The sequence below is a fragment of the Recurvomyces mirabilis genome, assembly GCF_035927965.1.
Source record: "Recurvomyces mirabilis strain CCFEE 5264 chromosome Unknown scaffold_4, whole genome shotgun sequence".
Taxonomy (NCBI): Eukaryota; Fungi; Ascomycota; class Dothideomycetes; order Mycosphaerellales; family Teratosphaeriaceae; genus Recurvomyces; species Recurvomyces mirabilis.
In genome coordinates this window covers 295,875-323,367 of record NW_027041938.1, presented here as the reverse complement: position 1 = coordinate 323,367, position 27,493 = coordinate 295,875, and the positions used below count along the sequence as shown (strand labels likewise).

The 27,493-nt window shown below is 53.2% G+C and overlaps 11 protein-coding genes across 11 annotated transcripts; 6 read left to right on the top strand and 5 right to left on the bottom strand.

The window, feature by feature from the left end:
* Nucleotides 1-885: 885 nt before the first annotated feature.
* LTS14_001955 (uncharacterized protein) lies at nt 886-3,981 on the top strand (the record flags this gene model as incomplete). The annotated part of the gene is made up of 2 exons (XM_064834663.1): nt 886-1,313; nt 1,368-3,981. The coding sequence occupies 2 exons, from the start codon at nt 886-888 to the stop codon at nt 3,979-3,981; spliced, it is 3,042 nt and encodes a 1,013-aa protein (XP_064697534.1).
* An 862-nt stretch (nt 3,982-4,843) lies between these two features.
* CBK1 (Serine/threonine-protein kinase) lies at nt 4,844-7,032 on the top strand (the record flags this gene model as incomplete). Its single annotated transcript, XM_064834662.1, has 4 exons — nt 4,844-5,541; nt 5,600-5,843; nt 5,930-6,186; nt 6,240-7,032. The coding sequence occupies 4 exons, from the start codon at nt 4,844-4,846 to the stop codon at nt 7,030-7,032; spliced, it is 1,992 nt and encodes a 663-aa protein (XP_064697533.1).
* A 1,326-nt stretch (nt 7,033-8,358) lies between these two features.
* On the top strand, nt 8,359-10,194 carry NAR1 (Cytosolic Fe-S cluster assembly factor nar1; the record flags this gene model as incomplete). The annotated part of the gene is given in 2 exon segments (XM_064834661.1): nt 8,359-8,589; nt 8,602-10,194. 2 exon segments carry the CDS (start codon nt 8,359-8,361, stop codon nt 10,192-10,194), a joined length of 1,824 nt encoding a protein of 607 aa, XP_064697532.1.
* A 94-nt stretch (nt 10,195-10,288) lies between these two features.
* On the bottom strand, nt 10,289-11,972 carry LTS14_001952 (uncharacterized protein; the record flags this gene model as incomplete). Its single annotated transcript, XM_064834660.1, has 2 exons — nt 10,289-11,019; nt 11,081-11,972. 2 exons carry the CDS (start codon nt 11,970-11,972, stop codon nt 10,289-10,291), a joined length of 1,623 nt encoding a protein of 540 aa, XP_064697531.1.
* A 490-nt stretch (nt 11,973-12,462) lies between these two features.
* Nucleotides 12,463-13,764, bottom strand: LTS14_001951 (uncharacterized protein; the record flags this gene model as incomplete). Its single annotated transcript, XM_064834659.1, has 1 exon — nt 12,463-13,764. One exon carries the CDS (start codon nt 13,762-13,764, stop codon nt 12,463-12,465), a length of 1,302 nt encoding a protein of 433 aa, XP_064697530.1.
* Nucleotides 13,765-14,209: 445 nt separating this feature from the next.
* Nucleotides 14,210-15,634, top strand: LTS14_001950 (uncharacterized protein; the record flags this gene model as incomplete). The annotated part of the gene is made up of 2 exons (XM_064834658.1): nt 14,210-14,492; nt 14,562-15,634. The coding sequence occupies 2 exons, from the start codon at nt 14,210-14,212 to the stop codon at nt 15,632-15,634; spliced, it is 1,356 nt and encodes a 451-aa protein (XP_064697529.1).
* A 267-nt stretch (nt 15,635-15,901) lies between these two features.
* Nucleotides 15,902-17,883, bottom strand: LTS14_001949 (uncharacterized protein; the record flags this gene model as incomplete). Its single annotated transcript, XM_064834657.1, has 5 exons — nt 15,902-16,742; nt 16,794-17,058; nt 17,108-17,236; nt 17,287-17,497; nt 17,548-17,883. The coding sequence occupies 5 exons, from the start codon at nt 17,881-17,883 to the stop codon at nt 15,902-15,904; spliced, it is 1,782 nt and encodes a 593-aa protein (XP_064697528.1).
* Nucleotides 17,884-18,730: 847 nt separating this feature from the next.
* LTS14_001948 (uncharacterized protein) lies at nt 18,731-20,125 on the bottom strand (the record flags this gene model as incomplete). The annotated part of the gene is made up of 2 exons (XM_064834656.1): nt 18,731-18,761; nt 18,804-20,125. 2 exons carry the CDS (start codon nt 20,123-20,125, stop codon nt 18,731-18,733), a joined length of 1,353 nt encoding a protein of 450 aa, XP_064697527.1.
* A 1,400-nt stretch (nt 20,126-21,525) lies between these two features.
* Nucleotides 21,526-22,364, bottom strand: LTS14_001947 (uncharacterized protein; the record flags this gene model as incomplete). The annotated part of the gene is made up of 2 exons (XM_064834655.1): nt 21,526-21,987; nt 22,044-22,364. 2 exons carry the CDS (start codon nt 22,362-22,364, stop codon nt 21,526-21,528), a joined length of 783 nt encoding a protein of 260 aa, XP_064697526.1.
* Nucleotides 22,365-22,675: 311 nt separating this feature from the next.
* Nucleotides 22,676-24,278, top strand: TUB2 (beta-tubulin; the record flags this gene model as incomplete). The annotated part of the gene is made up of 5 exons (XM_064834654.1): nt 22,676-22,687; nt 22,788-22,811; nt 22,866-22,933; nt 22,986-23,040; nt 23,094-24,278. 5 exons carry the CDS (start codon nt 22,676-22,678, stop codon nt 24,276-24,278), a joined length of 1,344 nt encoding a protein of 447 aa, XP_064697525.1.
* A 2,565-nt stretch (nt 24,279-26,843) lies between these two features.
* Nucleotides 26,844-27,433, top strand: LTS14_001945 (uncharacterized protein; the record flags this gene model as incomplete). Its single annotated transcript, XM_064834653.1, has 1 exon — nt 26,844-27,433. A coding segment is annotated over one exon (590 nt), but the record flags the coding sequence as incomplete, so codon positions are not given.
* Nucleotides 27,434-27,493: the final 60 nt, after the last annotated feature.

Here is a 27,493-nt window from a genome sequence, read left to right as displayed (position 1 = left end):
GCAATTGACGCGGGCGACTGTTGTATTATAGGTGGCGGTATGGAGGAATATAGACAAGATAGCTATGATAGCTATGATAGCTGTATAGACAGGCATTCCAACAAGCTGACTGGTGCGCCTGCTCCGATATCCATCTCGCATAGCGCTGTATACATGGACATGTGATGATCGTGATTATTACTGTGAAATGTGCAGAGACTAGAAGTGCAATTCGTTGCTCGTACCTGACTAGCATTACTAGCAAGGGGTACTTTTGACGCCATCTTTCGGAGCTACCCGCTATAGCCTCTGATCGACGTTAAAATCTCCTGAGTGGCTGGGGATTTGGCGCGAATAGTACGCGCTCGCCGAGTCAAAAAGAGCGCTTCGAGGACGAAATCTGAGGCCTACTAAGAGATTATAGGCCTGGGTGGATAGTTGCATGATCAAAGCAGGAGCAGACGCGATAGTGTCCGTCATTCCTCCGCTGTCGAATAGCCGTCTGACATTGTCCGCTGAGCAGACGCGCCGTTGACCATCTAATTGACTTGTTTGTGAGAGACTCGGTCAGGGTCTCCTTTCTCATCCTCCCTCCCTACAGTACCCGAGTCTGTCTCTCCCTCATCTCCCACTTGCCGAGACCCTCCCTCCCGATCGCCCAAGTACCGTCCGTGTGCACCCTCACCATACTCTTTCGAGAGTGGCAGCAGCAGCAGCAGCGCATCGACCATGTCTATCATCGCCTACTCGGCCGCTATTCCTGACTTTGATTTCTGAGTCGCTTTTGGAACACATCTTTGGGCGTTGGCCGTTGCCGAAGTCTACTGGCTGGCGTGAGCCACCGCTGTCTGCTATTCGATTGTCTTGGGATCTGCTCGTGACCGTCCCAAGGAGGCGGTAGTGGTCATGGGGTCGCCGTCGCACTCTCGTTCTTCTTCCTTTGGCGCCGACGACTACTACTCTGAGTCTCGAGTCGAACATACGGCAGAGGACACGCATGGCTATGATGCCTATGAGCAGGAAGACGCAGTGCCGGCGATACTGAAAACCCAGTCGTCGCTCGCCCACATACAGGTCCCCTCCTTCCGGTCCTTCGCATCCAGTATACCCGTACCCTCGCCCTCGACGACGAAGCGCAAACCACCGCCTTTCGCCCTTGCTCGTTCGCCGCGAGCTGCCTCTTTCTCGCTGGCGGAGAGAGCATCGCCCAGGCTTGCAGAGCCATCATCTAGACCCTTCTCCTTGGACAGTCCACTACCACAGCAGCCGAACGGACTATTGAATCAGTTGTCTCCACCTCTAACGGAGGATTTCACGGCACAGCAGGAGGATAGGTAGCTACGCGCCGTGGCTATCAGAGGTACTCAATGTGGGCTGACGAAACACAGGGCAAGCCACAGCTACCCATACACTCACGGCCACGATCGCAACGAATCTATCGACTCTCGCCTGCTTAACAACGAGGCAGTCGCGTCGAACAGGTCCTCCCGACGCTCCAGCATCCCAGTCAACGCACGTTATGCTCACGACCAAGCACGAAGCCACGCGCCCAAGACATCAATAAGCAGTTCCGACTACTCAGCTGTGGAGCACGAAGTAAGAGGAAGACGTTCAATGCATATACAGCAGGCACCTAGCATGACCTTGCAGCAATTTGACGGCGTGCAGCGGACACTTTCTGACAGCTCCTTACTCTCTGAGCCTACTTCACTGCGGGATCAGAGACTAAAGTCACCGGGTAGGAGAGCCTTCTTCGGGTGGAAATCCTCGTCGCAGAGGTCTGGTAGCGAGTCGCCTACTACGACGTTCTCCGATCGATCGTTGTCTCCATTGCCTTCGCCAGGCATCACAAAGCCTTTTGCAGGGTCACCAATGGAGGGCTCGGTGTCTACCACTCGGCTTACGCCGTCTGGGCTGGACATACAGAAGGCCAATGCACGCAACGACAACTCGATCTACTTTGAGAATCCTGATACACCCATCTTACTCGGTTCTCCCGAAACCAATGCACATGTTCGCGAACTGGAACGGGAGCTGCACCAGATCAGCTCCGAGCTAGCGGGCTCTATTAAGCGTGAGATGGATCTTGAGGACGAGCTATATCGCTTGTCGCTTGAGATGCCAAGTTCGAACTCCGAAGGCCGACGAAGCAGCGACTACTTCTCTGATTCTGGTGCGAGCAGTGTACGATATCCCGTCACAGATCCCGATGCACGGCTCGTGCAGATGGAGACGAAGCTTCGCAAGGCAGAGCAGGAGAAGGCACAGATCAAGGTTGACGTGGCATCCACCATGCAGTCTGAGCTGGCGAGGAGGAGAGATCTAGAGCAGATTGTACATGCACTTGAGGAGCAACTACACAAGCGCTTTGACGAGGATGAACGTGTCACGGAGCTCGAGAAAAATCTCGATGAGTCGAGGAGACGAATGGAGCAAGAACGACAAGCAAAAGATAGCTTCGGCGATCTGTACAGTGCCACAAAACTGGAGCTGGTGCAGCATCAGAATGAAAGGGACAATCTTCGGGATGAGACTGTGCCGAATTTGCGCTCACGCATCGAAGGTCTGGAGGCAGAGGCAGGAGATGTGCAGGCTATCATGTACGAGAATACACGACTACAGCAGGAATTGGCGGCGCTGAAGGAGGCGCAGAGTAATGCTCGATTTGGTAGTATCGCCGAGGAGGGCGTGCCGATGTCACCTGTGGTTGGAAGAGGGAGCCTTTCGAGGTCGAACTCGCTTGCTAGGAACAGGAGCGTGCGTGGCGGGTCTATCACACGAACAGGCTCTGTCCTGGATCGTGCCGAGGGTGGCGGTCGACAACGCTCTGGCTCCGTCAGTGCACACCAAGGCCCGGTATCCTCGGAGGCAGTGAAGGAGATCGAGGATCAACGCGATGCTCTGCACAAGGCGTTGAGGTTGTTGATCTCGAGGCACGAGAAGCAACAGCGGGAGCATGAGCGGGCGGTGAAGAAGCTCACAAGAGCGAAGCAGCAGGCTGAGACGGTCACGCCGAAGCGTACTGCTTACCATGCTGAAGTTGCGTTCCTGAAAGACGAAGTCACGACTTTGCGGAAACGGACCGAGGATGCTCTCGAGCAGAAGTGGCAGTATGAGAAGGGCTTGTCTGGCGTCAAGATGGATCTCGATCGCGCTGAGCAAGAAACGAAGGGTTTGAGAGATCTATTGCAAGAGTCTAATACGCAGAAGAACCGCCACTCCGTTCTTTCAGGCTACGGCAGCGACTACGGTGATGATGAAGACGTGCCTGACAACATGAAACTCAGCATCTCTTCCGCCGAACATCAACGCGATAACGCCCGCGAAGCAGCAGAAGACTATCGACAGCGTGCCGCTTCTGTGGATCCATCTAATGCCCAAGCTTTGATGAGCTCGGCGCAGAGAATGGAACAGCTTGCCGACAGACTGGAGGAACAAGTTCAGGCCAATGTCCAACTTCGCGATCGTCTGGCTGAGGCGGTCGAGAAGGGCGAGAAAGAACAGAAGGTCTCCACAGGGCAGATCGAGGATATGCAGAGGAAATTGGCCGGAATGGAAGATAGTGTGCTCGAAGCACAGCAGCATTCGGAGACCATGCTCGGCAACCACGAAACCGAAGTCCGCCGGATCTCCGAAGCCACCTCGCCCTCCCTCCAACGCCTCCGCATCTCCATCCCAGACGCCAAGAGACTTTCGCCCGCACATTCGCCTCTCTTGCCCGGCTCCAGATCGCCACGGATCAGCAAGAAACGTCTGAGCGGGGCGACGCTGTCTGAGGCGAGCAGGACGCAGGCGTTGGAGAGGAAAGTCAGGGAGTTGGAGAAGTTGCTGAGGGAGGCGGAGGATGATGTGCAGGTTGTTGTTCGGAGGGTCAATAGGAGTCAGTTTGAGGTTGCCGAGTTACAGACGGAGAGGGATGCGGCGATGGTGCAGATGAGGAAGTTGGCGGCGTTGGTGGAGGAGGAGAGGACGAGGGGGGAGGGGTTGATTGAGAAGTTGTAGTGGGTACGGATTTAAGGATATGGGTATGCTAATCGCTGCGGGAGTTTTGGTTGGCATAGCGAGTCGACGGGAGTCATTACATGTTGTACGATACAGAGCCTAGTGATTTGACCTATGGCTTAGATGGATAGAGAAGCACTGGAATTCTGTTCTGGAATCATTGTGCAGTGTTTCGTTGCACGAGACATGACCCTCGCGTGTTGCATTGGAGCGTGGCGTCTGCTGTGCATGTTCGAGCAGTTTGGTACCGCGCTGTGCCTTCTGCATGCGGCTGCTTGCTGCCTCTTTCGTGTGACGATTGTTGCACTCCACTTCGACTTGTCTGTCTTTCACATGATATCGTCTTGCCAGGAGGCCCTGGTCAGGAGAAGGTTAAAGTTATGGGTCGGAAGCGTGCCCGAAACCCCTGTTTCCGTTGCCCTTGCACGCGATGTGGGGGACTTTTGGGCACCGGGAAAGCCAGAAGCGAGGGAGGCCATTTCAATGGTGAAGCTGTCGTTCATCTCGCTTTGAAGTAGGATTGAGGTTAAGGCGAGTGAAGTTGAGGATGAGTGGTTAGCCTCTCAAAGCAAAGTTTAGGCTAAGCACTACTCTCCAGCTCGAGTGAACTACCACTGCAATTGGAGGGAGCGATTCAGGTCCTTGTCCATTCCAAGTGTCCACCGCCATTCTCACCCACAGCACAACCCCCCTGACTCGGGTGAGAGCGCTCTGAGCATCCGTCCAGCAGCACCCGACTTTTCGAGACAGCCACTGAGCTGAGTTGCTGGTCGACTATCATGTGAGTGCCAAGCGTGCATCTTCTACAACGCTAGAACTAACAACAGCTTCTGCACAGAACAATACCACTTCTCACACCAACATGGCGTACCAACAGCAGGGCCAGCAGCAACAACAGCAGCAGCAGGGCGGGCAACAAGATGCTCGTAACCCCAACCGCCTTCACTTGAACTTCGGCTTCAACAACAACAACTCGCCCAACTTCGCCGCCGAGCAAGGTCGTGCTTTCCCTACCACACCGTCCACCTTTCCCCAGCCGCTCGGTCAGCAAGATGTATGGGGCACAGGACAAGCTGCCAGTGGCATCAACAGCCAAGGGTATTTCTACAATACACCAAACCTTCAGCAGTACGGCAACTTGCCCTCGGGAGCTCAGACACCAGGTGCAGGCGCGGGCTACCGCAGTCCAGGTGGCTACGCGGACGCAACCAATGGCTTGGCCCATCAATTTCAGCATCAGAACTTGGGAGGCAACACACCGCGATCCGCTAGTCCGTATCAGAGGCAGGCATCACCTGCGAATCCGCAGAGGCCGAGGACAGCGGGGCAGACAGCTGCTCAGGCCCAGCAGCAGTATGGAAGCTATCTCAATGCTCCTATGCCGGGACAGCAGCAGCAACAGCAAGTGCCCTCGGGACCGAGTATCTACGATGATGAGCCACCACCAAAGAATCCGGAGAAGTATTCCACCACTATCACCGAGAGAGTGAAGTTGCAGAAGATGTTGACGCAGGAATTTTTCAAGGAGAACGTCGAGAGGGCCAGGGCGAGGAATGAGAGGTATATTCGGACAAGCGTGGAAGGGCGTGATGTTGTGTATGCTGACTTCTGACCACAGAGCCAAGGAGCTGGAAGGCATTATTAGCTCGAGAGAGCTATCGGATGCTCGTAAAGAGCAAAAGAAGAACACCATGCGCAAATCCGAAGCCAACTTTCTACGATTCCTGCGGACGAGCGAGCGACAGCAGAACTACAACACGCTCAAGATCATCGGCAAAGGTGCTTTTGGTGAAGTCAAGCTGGTGCAGCGGAAGCATGATGGCAAGATCTATGCATTGAAGTCGCTGGTCAAGGCTGAGATGGTAAGCTTGATCCTCGTCATGCTGGTGGTTCTTTTGCTGGCATGCATCGTATGCCGAGTAAGCCCATATTAACATCTCGATCACAGCATAAAAAGGATCAGCTCGCTCACGTTCGCGCCGAGCGCGATATCCTCGCCAATGCCGACAGCCCTTGGTTGGTGAAGTTGCATACATCGTTCCAGGACTCGACCTTCTTATACATGCTGATGGAGTTCCTACCTGGAGGCGATCTGATGACTATGCTCATCAAGTATGAGATCTTCTCGGAAGATATCACGCGATTCTATATGGCCGAAATCACACTGGCGATTGAGGCGGTGCATAGGCTGGGCTTTATACATCGGTTTGTCCTTTCCTTTAAATCGTCGTATCTTGGCAAGACTGACATGGCCACAGTGACATCAAACCCGACAACATCCTCCTCGATCGTGGCGGCCACATCAAACTCACCGACTTCGGTCTCTCCACTGGTTTCAGTAAAGAACATTCTGCCTCGTACTACCAACAACTCATGTCCCAGAGTCGGCCCAAATCTCTCGCCCAGAACCGGCAGAGTGTCAGCATCGACCAGATCCAACTCACAGTTTCCAATCGCAATCAGATCAACACTTGGCGTAAATCTCGTCGCCAGCTCGCCTATTCCACCGTCGGAACACCAGACTACATCGCCCCCGAGATTTTCAGCGGGAAAGGGTATGATTTCGGCTGTGATTGGTGGTCGTTAGGCACAATCATGTTCGAATGCCTGATTGGCTGGCCTCCATTCTGCGCCGAAGAGCCACATGATACTTACCGCAAAATCGTCGACTGGCCTCGCCACTTACACTTCCCACCTGACCAACAGCTCGGTGACGACGCGCAAACGTTCATCTGCTCACTCATCTGCGACAGCCAGAATCGTCTAGGTCGTGTCAATGGCGCTGCGGAGCTGAAACAACATCCTTTTTTCCGTGGAGTGAACTGGGACAGTCTACGCAAGATCAGAGCACCTTTCGAGCCGAAGCTGCAGAGTAATGTCGATACACAGTACTTCCCTATTGATGAGATCCCGCAGGTAGACAATTCGGCACAGTTGCGAGCACAGACGGAGGCACAGATTGCCGCTACCAATGGCGGAGACGATTCCACATTGTCGTTGCCTTTCATTGGGTATACTTATAAGCGATTTGATGCGTTCAGGGGTGCTTGATGGGTCTTTTCTCAGCATGATTCCGTGGGATGGGTTGCGCGATGAAATGAAACGTGCATTGTGGCGCGAGCTACTTCGTTTTCATATGACGAGCGTTCGGAGCACTTGGGCAAGAAAACATGACAAAACAGATGAGCGTGGTGGCAAGGCGTAGTGGCAGGGCGTGGCTGAATGCTCAATTGAGCCCAACTTCATGGCATGGATGAGGCGACTTTTAGGAGTTGATGAGTCACGGCAGGCATATGGCATAGGCATGGGGCATGATCTTCCACTGCTGAGCAGGGGAATGTTCTTTTTAGCATTCCTGTGATAGTAGCTTGAATCTAATTACTGTTGCCCATGTCCAGTCCCCCGCTTGCTTGAGAGGTGCCGTTTGCGAGCAGGCGGAAAGCAAGCCCTCGCGAATTACCACAGCTGTGAAGAGGGAGCGTGCGAGGTGGATCCGCCATCAATCCCAAGGCCCAGCGCGGATTTGGACTGAAGCCTTTGGCAGATCGGTCGTGTAGCAGTGCGTATGATGTCGTAATCTGCAGCGTCATAAAGAAATCGTGCTTCAGGATGTCTCATCGCAGATCCGGTCGTCGATGCTAGCATATGCTCATGTGTGAGGTAGGCTCGAGGCGGAAGCCGCAGTACAACGACAAGAACAAGTCGCTTGGCCACTTGCTCCGCCCTCATCGCAGGCGTTCCATATCCATCACCGCTGTCGTCAAGTCAAGTAATTCCTCCTTCACCGCGCCTCAAACTGAATCATCCGGTTCGTCCTCTCTTTGTACAGCACCCGGTACCCGCACTCCTTGCACCTGATCGGGTCACTCTTCCGCAGAATGACTTTGGCATCGCAGTCGCCGCAGAGGTAGTGGACTGGTCGCGCCGTGTCTTCGTAGTTTCCTGAGCCGGTGATGTTGAAGGCCGTGGCTGATGATTGGGTCGAGGTGGTGTTGGGGTTCGAGGTTGTGTTGCCGCCGGGGCCAGTGGTGATGTTTTGGGGCGCGGTGAGGGAGGGGGGGGTGTATTGTTCGCGGGACATTTTGGCGGTGGTGGTGCGTGGGTTGTTGAGGGTGGTGTGTGTGGTTTTGTAATGTCGTGGTTCTTGCGCATGCGACAGTAGGGCTTTGTCAGGCGCAAGAAGTTCTAGCTGCTGTGGCTGCGGGTGTGGCGGTGCGAGGCCGAGATCGCTATCGATTACAGTGGCGGATAAGGTGTATTGTTTCTTGCTGAGAAATGTCACAAGCAAAGTACTAGTGCTCGCCATATGATCCTAGCAATCCCCTCGTCTGAGACTGCATAATCCATGTGTCCTTCTCGAGGCTACCGACTTGCAGTATGTCCGCCATACTGTCCGCCGACGACCTGAACGACTTCATCAACCCGGGTGTAGCGTGCATCAAACCGGTCGAGACACTACCCAAACAGCAGCCTATCGAGGATGGCAATCCCTACGAAGTGACTACGGAGGAGAAGATACAGGCCTCGCAGCCTCCTCCCCCCGCTCAGATATCTCTGACGGACTGTCTGGCTTGTTCGGGATGTGTTACAAGTGCAGAAGCTGTGCTGGTTAGTCTGCAGAGTCATAGTGAGGTCCTGGATACTCTGGACAGGCATGCAGAGATCAAGGTAGCAGGAGATGGATCATCTGTGGTCGGTCAAGATGATGGCAAGATCTTTGTCGCAACCGTCTCGCCACAGACTCGTGCCAGTCTGGCGGCTACATACAAGGTCTCGGAGCGAGAAGCTGGACATGTGATCAACCAGCTACTCAGCGGGCCCTATGGCTTACGATCTGGAGGCATACATGGCTCCGGCTTCAACTGGGTAGTCGACACCAACGTGATGCGAGAAGTCGCTCTGGTCTCAGCTGCGGACGAAGCACAGCTGGCCCTCGAAACTCCTTCCGACGACCTCAAACGTCCAGTATTGACCTCCGCTTGCCCTGGCTGGATCTGCTATGCCGAGAAGACACATCCATACATCTTGCCTCACCTCAGCAAGCTGAAGTCTCCACAGGCTTTGACAGGTACCCTACTGAAGTCCGTGCTGTCGAAGAAACTGGGTGTCAGGCCCGACCAGATCTGGCATATGGCAATCATGCCCTGCTTTGACAAGAAACTCGAGGCTTCTCGTGCCGAGCTCACGTCTCATACTTGGCATGGTCAGGAAGGCGACGCAGTGCGCGATGTGGACTGCGTTATTACAGCACGCGAACTGCTCATGTTGGCCGAGAGCCGGAACATCAGTTTTCCTTGTCTACCACGGACGCCATTGCCCAAGCATATGAGACCTGCCTTCCCAGATCCACACATTAACGACTTCCTCTTCGGTCGACGAAGCAACAAGCGTTTTGCAGACAAAGATACGACTAACACAGTCGGTACGAGTGGCGGCTACCTCCACCACATTCTTCAGACCCAACAACGGCGAAACCCTGAGTCCTCAATCCGCACTCAACGAGGCCGAAATTCAGATGTCGTGGAATACTCTCTGGTGTCACCCAACGGCGAAATCCTTTTCAAAGCAGCCCGCTACTACGGTTTTCGCAATATTCAGAACCTCGTCAGAAAACTACGACCCGCGCGACCGAGTCGAATGCCAGGTGCTGCTTCTACTGCTATGCGGAAGGGTCGAGCACGGAAACCTGGCGGTGTTGAGGCTGGCGGCGGTACGGATGGTCAGGACTATGCCTATGTGGAGGTTATGGCTTGTCCGGGCGGATGCACGAATGGTGGAGGACAGATCAAAATTGGAGATGTGCTTACTTTGAGGCAAGTAGGGGGCACCGGTGTGGAGAATGGTAGTACCGAGCAGGAGATCCTGCCGATGCAGAGGGAGTGGCTGGGACTGGTTGACGAGGCTTATTGGAGTGCGGAAGACTCAGGCAAAGAGGATGAAGATGTGCGTGGTCCGGATGGGGATGGCGATGTGGATATGCATAACGGCGACGACTGTGGACCACATGATGATGACAATGTGATCGATGGTATCGATCGGCGGAAAGTGCACCAAATGCTGCAGCACTGGAGTGAGATTACGAGTGTGGAGCTGGACAAGCTGGTTTGTACCACATACCGTGCTGTTGAGAGCAACGTAGGCAAGAACGGAGGCGAAGCTAGCGAGGTCGAGAAAGTCTCCGCCCTGGCTGTAGCGGCAGGTGGAGGATGGTAAATATCCTTGGACCAGGCCGTTGGCATTCAATGAAAGGTACCATGAACTATATACAAAGACATCACATGAATAGACAAAGCAGCGTTTTCTGCCATCACAAATCTTTCGTCCTCTCCTCACTCTCCCTGATCCACTTCTCTGCCATTCCTCTATCTCTGACCTTGAGTCCAATCTTGAAAGGCTTTGGATCCAGTGTCAGACTCGTGGGGAAAGCATTACATCCCAGAGCATCCAGGATCGGTCTATCACCTGCCTTCTTCGCCGGCAAGACCTCAAAAGCCGTGATGATGCGCAGGAATGCGGTGTACAGCTCGCGATTTGCAAGATGAGACCCGATACACATCCTGCTTCCAGCACCATAGCCGTAATGAGGTGTCCCCCTTGATGCCGCTGCATCATCAAGAGATGTGTCTTGGAGGTATCGATCGGGATTGAAGTCGTCGGGGGATTGGAAGTGCGATGGGTCGTAGTGCGCCGCATAAGCATTCATGTAGAAACTCGTTCCAGCTGGAATGACAGCATCACGGTACTTGATATCTCGGATACTCGTCCTAGGTAGACAGATGGGTATCACGGACCAATATCGTAGAGTTTCTTTGACTAATGCGGTCAGGTAGGGGATCTTTTCGCCTGTGTCCGACAGGGAGGAGGCCCACGGATCAGGGTGTTCGGACGGTGGGTAGACAGAGTGGATCTCGTGAAGGGCGCGGGCTTGGATTTCTTGACCGTGTGGACTTGAGAGGTAGGCGATTGTCATTATTAGATTTCCTGGGACTGTGTCGAGGCCGGCGGAGACCATGGTCAAACCAATCGACATCACTTCACCTATGACGGGATCACAAGTCAGCTCGTGATGAGGGCCTCTGTGCCTGTGAAGTAAGCTTACCATCTGTCAACTTCGCTTCGGGGTCCTTGAGCACATTGCCGCTGATGCATGGCTTGTCGGTGCCGTCTTTAATTCGCTGCTTGAGCATGTTGAGTAGCTTGTGCATATACTGTGCTCTCCGCTTTCTGTACTCCTGTGGTCCAGAACTTCCTCCTGGAAGTAAGCGCAGCATTGGAACGTAGTCCGCCCAGTTGTTGCTCGTCGATCGGAAGTTGCTCACTACTCGCTCTACGTGCGTGATCTCCTTGAGCATCTCATCGTTGACATTGCCCTCGATTTTGATACCATAGTTGAGAGTCAAGGACGTACTGAGAGCATAACGAGTGAAGTATGCATTCGGATCGAGGTCGCTCTCGCCGTACTTGGAGTCCAAAAGCATCTCCTTGATACTCTTCGTTGCTTCATAATCGATGATAGGCATATAGCTTTGCACAGCTGGACGATTGAGTGCAGTAGCAGCAGCCTTCCGTCGAGCTTTACAGCTCTCATCCCACGGTGAGGTGCCAATAGTAAAGCCTTCTGATGAGCTGACGACTGTGTGGAATGTATGCAACATGGGTCGACTGATCAGGGCTGACTGGTTCGTGATCCATAAGTTCTTGACACTATCGAAGGTGTTGGCGAAGACGATCCGGCGGTTGCCCATCTTCACCTGGAACACTGGGCCATATTTCTCGCTCCATTTCTGAGCTACTTTGGCGTGATTATCACCGAGTTGATGCAGATTCCCTAGGATCGGCAGGCCAGGTATACTAGGGAGGTCCTTGATCTTGGGCACATCTGTCTTGTCCAGTAGCTTAAGAATGGTGTACCCGAGGGCTAGAAGGAAGAAAGGGAGAATGGCTGGCTGAGTGAGGATGGAGAGAATGCCTTGAGAGTCTGTCTGCACCATGACTGCTGTTCGTTGCGAACGTGACGAGTCGTACAGTAACTGAACAAGGAATTCGTTCTTGCCTTTTCTATCTTTCCTCTAAATGCTATGGTTCGTCGCTTGGGCCGAGCGAAAACCGTAGCTGCCCGCACTCGTGGAACCAAAGCCGCAGTGAGCAGTGCTGCTTGCCAAGTACGGGCAACAGGGTCAACTAGTCGTGTGAGAAGGAGGTGGTGGTTCAAACTCTGTCCGAGCTGCATCTGCATACGATGCGGGGTGCATGGTTGTGACGATCTTGGCGCGGAACAATCGCCGCTATCATCGACTCCATTTGCACCATACTCGGACATCTCTCGCATTAGCCATCTACTCCAATGCATCATGGGCACGTCGAGGCGGCCGCATGTGCATGCGATGGCAGGTGCTGCGAGTCGAAAACCGCTGAACTTGCAGGCAGTTGTGAGAGCTTCGACGAGACGGACTGGACAGATCATCGGCTAGTCAGCCACTATCAATCGTATTCCAACTCGAGCGCAGGATCTATTCTACCAGCACAGTCGCCAAAGCCAACTAAAGCACCAATCTGATCACCACATACACCTTTGATGGTGATAGTATCCCCATCGTTCAGGAACGTCCTCTCCTCGCCATCCTCAAGCTTAATGCTTATCTTCCCATTCTCACTCTGCTCTAGCAAGCAGCCTTTAGCCGACATGTCCTCGCCGCTGATCGTGCCAGAGCCAAGGAGATCCCCGATGTTGAACGGGCACCCACCTACGGTATGATGTGCTAGCATCTGAGGAAATGAGAACAGCAGGTTTCTAGCACTTGTAGTGCAGATCTTTGAGCTTTTTCCGGCAGACGTTGTGAGTATTACGGAAAGATCGATCTCGAAATGTGACTTTCTGCCCCTCTCGTCGAGGTACGGAAGTGGCTTCACATCGTTCTGTATGCCGACCGTCGCAAACGGCTCCAATGCATCCATAAGGACTATCCATGGTGAGATGGTAGTGCCAAAGTTCTTGCTGTTGAAAGGCCCAAGCGGAACATACTCCCAAGCTTGGATATCTCTGGCCGACCAGTCGTTCAAAAGCACAACACCGAACAGATTATCTTGAGCGTCCTGGATGCAGATAGGCTGACTCAGTGCGGTAGGCTTACACAAGAAACAGCCAAGCTCAAGTTCCATATCGAGCTTACGGCATGGTGCTAGCAAAGGCTCTTTAGTCTTCGGATCACTCAAGATCTGACCATTAGGACGTCTGATAGGGGTGCCAGAGACCACAATCGACGATGCTCTACCATGATAGCCTACTGGGAGGTGCTTGTAGTTCGGCTGTAAAGCGTTCTCGGGTCCACGGGACAAGACGCCAACGTTATATGCGTGGTGAAGACCAGCGTAGAAGTCCGTGTAGTCGCCAATACGCATTGGGAGGTGCATCTGACATTGTCGGTGCGGTATTAACGCCGCTGTCCGAAGATCCTTGTTGGTCTCCAGCACGTCTGGGAATGGTCCGTCTTTGAGGAGTACGCTCTGTAGGTACTCGCGCACTACGCGATGCATAGGTCTTCCAAGAGCAGCAAAGTCGTTGAGCGTGGACTGGGAGAATACTGCTTGGTGTGGCTGTATGATTGACAGTGCAGAGAAGCCATTGCCTTGTGCGAAGACGTGCAGGTCCAATACATGGTCACCAATCGCTATAGCTGTGTGTATTTCCTGATCGGCTGCTGTAGATACGATACCAAATGGTATGTTGTACAGCGAGAAGTCTGACTTCGGATCAATGTCTAGCCAGCTTTGCAGAGGTGCCATTGTGTGGTCATGGGTTTCTTAGGCTTTAGAATGCGTGTAGGTGCTCCTCCGTAATGAACATTGTGGTGCATCTGTTGGAGCCATGCCGCATATACAAGCTTTGATGTTCTCCATCCCCACTTTGACCAAACGGCCATTTTCCGCTCCTTCCGCATTGGGGCGTCATTGCAAAGGAGGGGAATGGTCCCAAGTTCTCGGATGCAGCTACAAGCAACAGCCTTTACTAGCCGCTGATGCAAGATCCGTGCGAGAGTCATCTCATCTGGCGTCGAGGCGGAATTATTGCGAGTTGGACTGCATCACATCGGGTCGCCACTGTTTTAGAAAATATTCAGTCACTCTGTAGGTCAGACCGGGCTTGACAGAGCCCACGTAGCAGTATTACTCTCGTTGACGAATAGCTCACTCCGTTCGTCGTCCTACTGGTCAATCAAGATTTCCCATCATGCCATTGACGGACTTCAAGGTCGGCGAGAAGTACAAATACCAGAATGGCTTGGGCTCATATCACGAGACCGAGGCGGTAGATGGTGCCTTGCCCATAGGGACCAACAGCCCTCAGAAATCGCCATTTGGTCTGTACAACGAGAAGCTGTCCGGTACAGCCTTCACAGCACCACGAGGAGAGAATCAACAAAGCTGGCTTTATCGCATCCTCCCAGCATCGGCACACAAGCCTTTCGAGGCTCGAGAGACAGACACATTTGACACAAATCCAGGCATACATGGTAAGGAGCGATGGCATCAAATTCCCAATCAACTACGTTGGGATCCTTTCGACATGGACGAGACTGTAGATTGGGTCCACAGTCTGAGACTGGTGGCTGGTGCTGGTGATCCGACCATGAAAAGTGGTCTGGGAATATTCATCTTCGCCGCTGGGAAGGACATGAATCCTCACGAGGCGTTCTACAGCGCGGACGGCGACCTCTTGATTGTCCCTCAACATGGTGCACTCGACATCCAGACCGAACTAGGCAAGATCCTCGTCCGGCCGAACGAGATCTGTGTCATACCACGAGGTATTCGGCACCGCGTGACGCTGCCTGAGGGTCCAGTCCGAGGATACATTTTAGAGCTATACCAAGGCCACTTCGGACTCCCAGAACTAGGACCCATTGGATCAAACGGCCTGGCAAACGTCCGCGACTTTCAAGCACCGGTCGCTCACTTCGACGAAGACACTGAGAATGAGTACACTCTGTTTGCCAAATTCAGCGGGCACCTCTTCGCCGCAAAGCAGAACCACACGCCTTTCGATGTGGTGGCTTGGCATGGCACTTACTACCCTTACAAGTACGACCTTGGCCGCTTCAACACAATTGGATCAATCTCATACGACCATCCAGATCCATCTATCTTCACCGTCCTGACGGCTCAATCCGAACATGCAGGCACAGCAATAGCAGACTTCGTCATCTTCCCGCCTCGCTGGCTGGTAGCTGAGAACACATTCCGCCCACCATGGTATCACCGTAACACGATGAGTGAGTTCATGGGGCTCATACATGGTCAGTATGACGCAAAGACCGGCGGTGGCTTCCAGCCTGCTGGAGCTTCACTACACAACGTCATGAGTGCTCACGGTCCCGACGCGGCGACGCATGAGAAAGCTAGTAATGCCCAGCTGAAGCCTATGAAGGTTGGAGAGGGAAGTATGGCGTTCATGTTCGAGAGTTGTTTGATGGTCGGTGTGACAGAGTGGGGACTGAAGAAGTGTGCTAAGGTGCAAGAGGGTTATAATGCAGAGTCGTGGGAGCCATTGAAACCTCACTTCCAGCGACCAACGCCGGCGGAGATCGTCAACGGCACTGCTCATGGCACCAAAGGGCCGGCGGCAAATGGGGCACAGGTGCCTCACTATACATAAGTCTGTAGCGGGAAGATTACTGCGCCGATCTTCGTGGTCTTCGTGCTTCACACATGAGACTTTCTAGATGCCAAGTTGGCTTGGTGGTCCGTTATGCACTCGTTGCGAAAGAACCTGTGAAGAGCTTATAATGCACCCTAATGGAGATCGTAAGAGGTAATAACGGCCCATACAAGAGCCTGATGTGGGTCGTCTTGGGGAAGCAACATGCAAACGACTAGTACACATATTGATGTCCATATCTCGATAATATTGACGACTCTCGTCCTACATGATACCTCTTTCAACATATTCGCCAACGGACGCCGTCTTGTTGTACACAGCTCTCCATGCTCTGGGGTTGACAGTCGTCGCCTTACCATTCTCTACCTCGAAGACAACCTCATCCAGACCAACATTACCATAGGTCTTGCTATCAACCATGGCCCATTGCTCGCAGTCCGAAGAGAAAAGCCCGCCATTTGGCGCTTCAGCCAGTGCTCTGACAATGAGTCGGTAGGAAATCCGCTGCTTTGTTGGCGAGACCTGCTGTACCAAGTTGGTTGGGAACATGCGTATATCAACCGGCGTCAGAGCTCCAACGAAGAGTTGTGCAAGGACGGGCATAAGATTCACGCCTTGACTGTACCAGCTCTTGACTACCAGACCAGCTTCACCCGTGTTGGTGGTGAGAGTCATATTTGATGCCTGGCTGGAGTTGGCCGACTTGTAGACTCCAGCATAATTTTCCTGCGACTGAGCTCGCGCTGTGTTCTCCAGTGCAGGCACGAGCGTAGCGGCCATGATATCCGAGATTTGCTCCACGGTTGAAGTCGTCTGTTTGCCAGCGGCCAGCACCACGTACCCGATATTGTAGTCAGGAATCAACACAAAATGCGAGCTATAGGAGAAGAGGTCGCCGGATTTGGTGTAGAGGTCCACGATGTGGTTACTAGGAGTGGCCACCCTCCAGATCTCCCATGGCATGCCAACACCTGTGTTCATCTGGCTTGTGAAGGTCGAGGGCTTCATCCATTGACGAATCGTGGTGGGAGAGAGGAGAGAAGCGTTGAGGATACTTTGACCCATCTTGATCAAGTCTGCTTGGGAGGAGTACATGCCGCCATCGCTGTTGGAATCAGTATATGTAATCGAGATGTTCCGGGTCAGGTGCACTTACGGTGTCTCGCCACCAAGGTCGGCAACGAAGAAGGAGTTGACGGGTCCACCAGGCATGACTGCGTTCGTGAGATTCTTGGGAACGAAGTAGCTCGAGTCGGCCATGTGGAGCTTATTGAACAGATCTTCCTGAAGCATGTCTGGGAACGATCTTCCGGTGATGTTTGCCAGGGCAAAGCCAAGCAGCTCAAACCCGGCGTTCGAGTAGATTGGAGTAGTGTATGGAGCATAGATTGGATGTGCCGCAGCAAGACCATCAGCGTATTCTATCCTGGTCAGCATGAAGTATCTGCATTGATCGGAAGCCGTACTCACGCTCTTCGCTACAAGCATTCGTGAAATTGTAACCGCATGGTGGAAATGTTGAAGCGGGAAGTGCTGGAGCGCCAAACATCTGAGGTGGCAGTGAAGCGACTTGTGTAAGAAGTTCCAAAGGCGTGGAGTCTGTGCCAAAGTCAGTATTGAAGGATCTCGTAGACTTGAATGGCACTGACAGTCTCTTGGAACACCCGCCATATGGCTTGCCAGAGCACCAAGTGTGATCTCATCCCAATCGATGCAATCGACAGGATCTGCTGACGCCGAGCAATTTTGGGGAGCCTCTGCAAGCTCGGGGACGAATTCTGTGATGGAGTGTCCCCAGTACTTCGTGCCGACCTCGACTAGCCAGAGGTATGTTGTGATTAACTTGCTTCCACTGCCAATCTGTAAAGGCAGTCAGCATCACATCGTAGCAGTGGCACCGTGATACTCACTCGAAAGACAGAGTCCACGCCGACTTCAGTAGCGCCTTGCGTGCTCGTCTTGAGCCATGGCGAAGTGTACTGATGAGAGAAGAGAGTCTCGTCTGCGCTAAAGACTCCCACCGTGAAGGAAGTAGCGTTGCTGGGTATGTTGCCGTATGGCGTCTTGCCAGTATTACCGGCGTAGTCGAGAGTGGTGGATATGTTCTTCAACGCGGCCTGGAAAGAATCCGCATCGCAGAGAGATGATGGAGCTGGAAAGACTGGACCCAAGATTGGACATGGTGTGTAAGCTAAGACTGTTGAGAGTGTTGCTGCTGCGACAGCGAGTCGACTGCCTATACGCATTGTAGTATATGCTGCGCAATTGGTGGTGCAGATACAAGTAGGAGAAGATGAAATGGTAATGTTTGTGTTGTTGCAATGGTCGAGGGCTTTCTATCTTATATTCAACTCGCTCGTAAATCTCTTGTCAAGGGACAATGCGCATGAGGCTGCGCACTCGCATAATCAAATTACAGTGTTGTGTCTCAGCCGCATTGATATGTTGATCATCCACTGCTCAGACGTATATCTTTGCATGGTGTATAGTCAGAGCAACGACCAATTTTATCTCCCCTGTATGTATGTGGTGTTGTGATTGGTCGGTACGTAAAAGGCGGATGTGTCCGTTGCGGGCGTATTGCTTAGAAAGGCGAAGCCATGCAGCAGGCTGTGATCCTCTACACTTTGTCCATAGAACATCGAACGACACTTGGTTGCCTGCTGAGATTGATCTTCTACTGTTCCGAGCAGCCCTTTGCTGCAAATGGGTCTGAGCAGAAGGATTCGACTGGGCGACTAGATGCCTATCAACAGACGTCGTATGTCGCTGCTCCTCTTTACCCTGAATAGGAAGCATCAAATGACTCTCGTTGCCTACTGCGCTCCATCTGCTATCGTGCAGGCGGCTCTGAATCCTGATAGCCAAGCAATGCTTTGTCAGCATTCGCCTAGGCATGTCGATGGCCTGTGTAGAGGAAATCACGGACAGAGGGCCGCTTTCGTTGCGTTTGGTTGACGTTCCGTTGAACTCTTTTAATGCTCATCGGATGCTCTGGCCAGGATCAATCCAATGAGCAACTTTATGTCCCTCGAAATCGTCCATCTTGTCGGGGTCAATGTAGCCTCAGCTTGACCCATATGGACTACCAGGCTACCCAAGCACAACCCGCCATTTCAACCACCTGCGATCTCCCTCAGAAGATCTACGCACACAATTAACATACCACGGTCGTTCTTGTAGGACGAAGTAAGCCTGATACAACCGATCTTGCTCAGGCAGATCTCCTGCGTTCTCAAACACCCGACCTTTCTCCTCAATCATTACGACCGCAGAAGCCGCGGCGCAGATTTGTGGTCCATTGAAAGGCCCTTCCTGGTGCGTACACTGCTTGAGATACTTCAACGCGGTGTGCCGGATCTGTGGATCTCTGCACTTCATAACTGTCATGTACAGAGGTGGGATGATACCCATGTCCAGTGTAAACGTGCTGTCCCCTTCAGCAGCTTGCACGTTCGTGCTACGGGTCTGAAGTATCTTGGCACCCAATTCTGCTATCTTGTCGAATTCCTCGAGATGATCGTCCCATAGCGTTTCGCGGCCACAAGATAATGCCATGGAGACCATCAAAGCACAGCTTAGTTGTTGCATACGCAACTGATGCCCAGCAAGGACGAGAAGAGGTGCAGTCGTCCGAGACAGTAAGTCATCCACAGCCTCCTCCCACCTTCGCAGTGAAACGATCTGTCTGGTCTGCTCTCGGGACAGCGATACCATATCATCGCTCGACATACCTCCGTATGAGTCGCAGGTCGTCTGTTCCACAAGCCAGATCAGCTCGCGCATGGCAGCCATGTTTATGTTCAACGAGCAACGTGCGTCGTGTATGCTATCGAATCTCGTAGCGCAAGGTAAAAGTGTAGATTGTGCCAATTCCTGGCTCCGGTTGAGCTGCACACGCTCGGCACGGAGGAAGGACATCTGAATGTCGAGCCGTTCGAAGCTCTCGACCAGCGAACTCATGGTCTGCTTGGACGTCGGCGTCGTAGGGGTAGAAGAGCCGTCTCGAATCTCCCGGATGATGCTCAAGCCGCTGTCGAGGTGACATTTGGCTGCCGGGAAGTCCTCGACGTAGAGTTCGAACGTCACGAACAGTAGACATGAGAGGAGAACCATATCCGGTGTCATCTGCTCCTTGAGCTCAATCTTCGTCTGAAGTGCTTTCATGGCTTTGCTGTAGCTCTGTCGTGCGAGCTTGGTCTGCTTAGAAAGGCAGGCCGAAGAGCTAGCGAGTCTCTTCTCCTTGCCGAGAGCTCCAAGCGCAACCACCGCATATCTGATCGATGGCTCGCGGATGGAGATAGGCAAGATGTCACCTGCCCAAATTGTGCGTCCACACAGGCCATGCAGGGAGTCTTGCATATGCAGCTTGAAGAACTGGAAAGCAACCTGTTCATCCTGACCAACAACCGAGAGCTCGGAGGATGGTCTCACAAAGGCTAGAGATACTTCTCCACTAGCATCGGTACTCGCTTGAGCAATCCGCATGGTGTCGTACCCATCGCAGAGGCGTCCACTACACATGCATCGCTGGCATGACGGACGCTCCTCTCCACATTTCACCCGACGTATCCTATTCGTGTTAGCTCATGGGACCATTTGAGGCCAGTGTGAACATACTTGCAAGTCTTGCATCCGCTTTTCACCTTGTGATTGAACTTGCGCTTCCGCTCAGTCGCCGTTGTCATCGTTGCAAGGGGGCTCGAGACCTATGTTGATCTTTCTTGGAGAAGAATGCGATATGGAGCTAATCCCTGCTGCTCCAGAAAGTCACTCCACAGCTTGTTTGCTGACCTTATGTATCTAGAGTGCTTCTATAGACAAGTCGTGCTCATGCCAGAGGTTTCAAGCGCGAATGAATCAGTATAATAAAACTTGAAGCTTTCTTGTATTCCTGAATGATGGAGAAGAAATCTGTCGCTTGGCAAACCGAGCCGAACTGCCTTTACGCAGGACGCCATGAGCACACTACATTTGTGAGAACGGTGGCTGCCGTCGAGTACATCATCAGGCTATACTCCAGCAATGGCCAAGTGAGATCGCACCGCGTCTCGGATGAGAACCATGATCGTTAGTCGCGAAGTGGTTGCGACAGTAATCATAGATGGGGCCAGATGATGTGCGACAAGGATGTTGCCGAGCTCGTATAGTCCTCAGGCACGGCATTCTTGCGGGTCGTGTCAGACAGCTACCAGCAAAGACTTCCTCGGTCAGGGCAGCATGCTGTATGTGCCAAGCGCTACACGGTCTTGCAGTGTGCGACGGAGAGCACGATGTGTGGAGTGTGCACGAGGTTGGTGATACCTCGAAAGGAGAACAGAGTTGAGACGATACGGAACTTGTCACGTGCAGTGGCGCAAGAGGCACGTGCTCAACATCGCCACTGAAATATATCTGGGCACCGTATTGTTCTAGTATACAGTGTATCCTGTAACTTATGCCTCCAACTCCAGCACAGAGTTGAGTGTCTCATCTGATCACCTCCCACAGTTGTAGCCGTCAAGTGACCTCGCGATACCGGCCCGTGTAATAGGTCTTTTTACAAACATCTCACTGGACAAAGCTTGCGCAGACAGTACTCTGCCTGTGGAGCTACTGTACGTGGGTAGCCTTCGTTCGTGACTCAACATCGTTCAGCAGGGCCACAATTAGTATGTTCTCGAGCATTTCCCTATGTCGCCAACCCCCGATCTTGTTTACGCGGTGCAGTAGTGGTGAGGATTTGGCCAACGCGCTTGTTACGAATGCGCGGACTCCATGTTCATGCGGAGGCCCCCTGCGACCAAGGGTGACGTGCCGGGTCTGTAATGCAGCACTGCTGACCATTTTGCTTCCGATACTGCTTCTCTTCCATCGTGTGACCCTTCATTGGGTCAAGCGGCACTTCCTCACCAAATACCGAACCACTTCTTCTTCGTAACCTGCGGCTTCCCCTCAAAATCCACATAAGTCTGCTCTCCTCCACGAGAAGCAGACAACGCAACAGGACTAGCATCCTCCACAGCCACCTTCTCAGCCGCGATAGTCACACCGCCCTCCCTCAGATCTGGCCCCAAAACATCCTTATCCTCCTTCGCCGTCCACCCTCCAAACACACCCTCCTCCTGTCCAATTCCGTGCGCCTTCCTGTACTCCGCTCTCTTCTGCACATCATCCGTCTTCTGTCTCCTCTTCTCCGCAGTCTGAGTAGAGACGTATTGGACGTGCATACTGTAGACTTCCCACCAGCGCCAGAACCAGGACCAAGGGTGGGCGAAGATCATGTTATTGGGTGGGAGAAGGTCCGCGTAGGGTGTTGTGCGTATGAAGTCTTGGTACCATACTGCTCCTACAAGGGACATGAGAACGCCCTTGAGTGATATTAGTCAGCTGAATTCAACACTTTCGGAGTGTGATGCAGTCATACCATAGTGATGTACAGGTGCAAGCTCCTGTCTGTGAGGAACCAGTGCATAAAAGTGCCTTTCGGCGGCATCATATGCGGATACCGCCTCTCCTTCTGTGCCTGCCGCTCATGTTCGCTCAATGGTGCTCCGTAATACTTCGGCTTCGCTCGGATACGTGATGGATGTGACGGTGGATTGAATCGCTCCGGCTTCTCCAACAGTCGCGGCTTTGGGGGTTGTGATGATGCATTGCGGAGGCCAGAGATGATGAGACGACTTTGCAGTTGCTTTGAGTGTAATACGAAGGTCCCTCGCGGGACCAGAGTACGTAGCGAGGTCATGGCGATGGAGGAGTTAGTGACATTAATGGTACTCTCTCTCTCTGCTGTATTCGAAGCTTTCACGTAGGGAAGATTAGCGTGATGTGATTGGTTAGGACGTGAGACCACTAGTCGAAGCTAGCGCCAGGGCCCGCAGCAGCCCACCTTTGCTGCTTCTCTCCGCCCAAAACAATCGAATTGCTGCTGCCTCTCACCGCAACAAACACCGACCGCCCTCCTCGACATCCACACCACCATCCGACAAGCTTAACGATAACCACACAACACTCTCGACGACCGACCAACCCACGCGATACACGGAAATCGCCAACATGCGTGAGATTGTAAGTGAAACACAGCCCCAACGTCTCATGGCCCGCACTACACGCGGGGCACGCGTCGAGCAACAGAGAAACATTGTGCTAACCAGCGATATGTGTACAGGTCCACCTCCAGACCGGTCAATGCGTATGTACACGAGAACGATCAAGAGATGTAAACATTTGATTAACATTGGTGAAGGGTAACCAAATTGGTGCCGCCTTTTGGCAGAACATCTCCGGCGAGCACGGTCTCGACGGCTCTGGCGTGTATGTTGACTTGCAACAATCAGGTCGAGGGAGATAAGCTAATGTGATACAGCTACAATGGTACCTCTGACCTGCAGCTCGAGCGTATGAGCGTCTACTTCAACGAGGTGTGTAATGTGTGCCTTCCTAATCAAGCAGCACGAACTGACACGCGACATAGGCCACCGGCAACAAGTATGTCCCTCGTGCCGTCCTCGTCGATCTGGAGCCAGGTACCATGGATGCCGTCCGCGCCGGTCCATTCGGTGCCCTCTTCCGCCCCGACAACTTCGTCTTCGGTCAGTCTGGTGCTGGCAACAACTGGGCCAAGGGTCACTACACCGAGGGTGCTGAGTTGGTCGACCAGGTCCTCGATGTAGTTCGTCGTGAGGCCGAGGGCTGTGACTGTCTGCAGGGTTTCCAGATCACCCACTCTCTCGGCGGTGGTACTGGTGCTGGTATGGGCACACTTTTGATCAGCAAGATCCGTGAGGAGTTCCCCGACCGCATGATGGCTACCTTCTCCGTCATGCCATCTCCCAAGGTCTCCGACACCGTTGTCGAGCCTTACAACGCCACCCTCTCTGTCCACCAGTTGGTCGAGAACTCCGACGAGACCTTCTGTATCGATAACGAGGCTCTCTACGACATCTGCATGCGCACACTCAAGCTCAACAACCCCAGCTACGGCGACCTCAACCACCTCGTCTCCGCTGTCATGTCCGGTGTGACCACCTGTCTGCGTTTCCCCGGCCAGCTGAACAGCGATCTGCGCAAGCTCGCCGTCAACATGGTCCCTTTCCCGCGTCTCCACTTCTTCATGGTCGGCTTCGCTCCTCTCACCAGCCGTGGCGCACACAGCTTCCGTGCCGTCACCGTGCCAGAGCTCACCCAGCAGATCTTCGACCCCAAGAACATGATGGCTGCCTCCGACTTCCGCAACGGTCGCTACCTCACCTGCTCCGCCATCTACCGCGGCAAGATCTCCATGAAGGAGGTCGAGGACCAGATCCGCAACGTCCAGAAGAAGAACACCGCCTACTTCGTCGAATGGATCCCCAACAACGTCCAGACCGCTCTCTGCTCCATCCCTCCCCGCGGCTTGAAGATGAGCTCCACCTTCGTCGGCAACAGCACCTCCATCCAGGAGCTGTTCAAGCGTGTGGGTGATCAGTTCTCGGCCATGTTCAGGCGCAAGGCTTTCTTGCATTGGTATACTGGTGAGGGTATGGATGAGATGGAGTTCACGGAGGCTGAGAGCAACATGAATGATTTGGTGTCTGAGTACCAGCAGTACCAGGAGGCGTCTGTGTCCGAGGGCGAGGAGGAGTATGATGAGGAGGCGCCGCTTGAGGGCGAGGAGTAGGAGTAGCAAGGAGAGAGATTCAGGTGTTCATGCATGAGACGAATGTGAGCATGATTCAACACTGAAGCGGGAAGTATCGCTAGTAGTATGAGTACGCTTTGACGCTATCAATGTGACAGCGTGTGCAACGACATGCTTGTCCCATTATCAATGATCAGGCCCTTTTCCTTGTGCGTTCCCCGATCATGATAGACGATAGTGATTCCTTCCCATCACGATCCCATGGCTAGCATTCATGCAGTGAGGACAAATTGGCAACCAGATCTCGATAGAGTCGGTGTGAGAAAGAGAACCAAACGCTGGGGTGACTGCTCTGGAGTCAACTCAGGGGCCGGAAAACGGGTGACCAGACTCGCAATCTGACTGAGATCGCTGGCCCGCTTCCGTGTTCATAGCATCATGCAGTAGGTCTGCCAGATCGGAGGAGCCAGGATTGCAATCATTCAGTGAGTGGTAACTACGATCGAAGGTGCAGTGTGCCAAGGTGGTATGGTGGCTGGTGTTGAGCAGGGGCTAGCGCTGGAGTAAGCGAGACCAATGAACAGAGCGAGGCGAAGATATGGAGCAAGCGGAGTGGTATTGAGTGGCGCCTGGAGGCACATGGGGGTAGGCCATCAGTCATTCTGTCGTGAAGACGATGAAGGCTGATTTTCTGACGATCTGACGGTACCAAAGATCGAGCTGCACTTGCGTAAGGCTTTCGAGAGTCCACCGTGATGGAGAAACAAGGGGTGATCTGTTGCCAATGAGGTCGAGCGAGGTGCGTTATCGGGTGGCTTTGCCTGCACAACAGCTAGCTCGGTGTTTTATCGACCCAATGGGTTGGTGGCAGCCACAACACTAGTAGCACTCTCGGTACGATTGCCACAAATCGAGCGGCGGGGCAGTGATGCTGAAGTTCGTGCAGAGGTGCTTCATCGAGTGAGTGGCTTGGCCTGTACCGGAGCTAGCGTCCGTCCTTACCCGATCCAGTGTACACTCCACGCCTCATTAGCATTCTGCCTTCACATCAAGTCTTTGGGAGACATCGATACTCTTCAGCTGAACGTTTAGGGAGGGGTCGTTTCGAGCATTCCCAGCTCGTCCACTGGTGGGTGCATGGATATGCCCATAAGCTCTGACATCCCCGAGGCCAGCGAGCACCCACTGGACGTATCGCTGTAGTTGCCCACACTGCAAAAGAGGCGTGCTTGAATAATGGTGTTGGGGCCGCCTTGTTTAAAGACATCGCAGGTGTGACTGCGTTTTGTGTTTTACAGCTCAATAGACCATATCATGTGTAAACTCATCGCCGGCGTCCCGTTATGCTGCAAGACAGGTGCCATGTAGATGGCCAGGGAGGGCCAGGCCGATGTGGGGAAAGAATAGCTTCCTCCGTCCATGCTATGGTTGTATGGTCCATGTACCGGTCCAGATCAGTAGTATCGCGAAGACCAGCTTCAACGGCGTCGTATTGCAGCTATCGATCGTCCCACTTACCTCCAAGCTGCCATATCAAAGCGCATGAATCCTTCTCGATCCTGGAATCACGATCTAGTCAAAAGGGAGGCAAAATGCGTGCCTACACTGTCCAAGTCATGTTCCACGGAGAGTGAAACCCGACGTCTTGTACGATAATCCAGCTAGCACCACTCAAAGCAGCACAAACGTCAGCAACCAGATGGACATCACGCACCCAGGACGACCGGTATTGAATTACGGGGCTCCATCGGCTGCATGAAGAGCATGCAACGTCTGGATATCTTGCGCTTTGATTGCAGCCATCTGCGCGGCACCTCTGCATCAAGGTCATCGCAGAACCCAGGGGGCAGAAGCACGAAAAGGTCGATCGCATGAAGTGCAGAACTCGTTTCGGTGAATGTGATCGTGCGATGCTAGCGGCGGCCCATGCCGAGCCAATGGAAAGAGCCTCGAGCGTTACTTACCCTACCTCGTTCTACGGCCATGTATACATCAGCTGCATCTTTCTTGTCACGATCTGCCGGTATAATGCTCCATCCACATCTGTCGTTATTGACTGCGACCAACTTGAGCACTCGTGGGTCCCAAATCTCTGCTATTGGAAGTACCAATGAAGTACGGAGGTACTCCCTTATCGTATCCTGCCGTGTCAGCTCCTCCCGCGTCTGCACTATATTGCCTCAGCGAGCGGAAATATTACTATGGCCAGCGTGGTTCGCGATGTAGACCTCACTGGACGGTGTCAGTCTTGAGCTTCCCGAAAGAGCGGCAGCTCCTGCTGTGAGTGGTTGCCTTTACGATGCGTACGGACTGGACAGCCTGACAGGCCCAATCTGCGATACGGCCAGTTCTGTTGTGATGGTGGTCACGCCACATCGGCGCGAATGATGTATAACATATGGGCTTGCGTGGACGCCAGTGAGACCGGCTCGTTGATGGTCGTTTACTGCTGTTTAGATACGACACAAAGAGATCAATACTGTTCCAGCGATAATAACGATCATGTTTCCCCAGCCCTCTCCGTCTCATCACAGACCTCGAATCCTACTGGGAGACCAGGGTACAGCTCTAGACTCTAGCTCTATCCTGCTATGTGCTTCTTAGGGAATATCCAGTGCTCCGTCTGCGGTTCTCCCTTCCAACCACCGCTAGAACACCTCCGTCCAAACTCAAACTACCAAGAAGCCTCCTTTTCTGAGCTCTCAACAAAACACCTTGACTGGCTCCGTCGCCTACGGATCATCGGACGTAATCCAAAGACCGGCTGCGCATATGTGTCTGGTGTTGGCAAGGCTAGTACTCACGGCTGGGTTCAAGTCCACGTCGGCGACGACCCAAACGTGCCAAATTCCAGACGTGCCGAAGTTTTCAACACGATCGACTTGCCGACTTACCTTGACAGGAGCTCAATGGGCGGTGGTGGGGAAATGTTTGCCAATTATCCTGTTCATTGTATATGCTTCGAGATGCTCGAAAGAGTCCACATGGTCAAGAGCCCGAGAAGCACGGAGCTGGATGTCGAAGCGATAAGATCCAGGATGCAGGTACTTGATTCCGGAGAGTCGCTTTTTCTCCGCCGGATGCAGTATTTCGAGCTGCAGAAGATGCCCTGGGAGGAGATGTGGGAGGATGGCGATGAGACTCGTGCGAGACTGGTCAGCTCATGCACTCCCGAATTTCTGCTGGAGCAATAAGCTGACACATTCTAGCCATGGCTGCTCAATCCTCTTGATCAAGTCGACGCTGGGGCGACG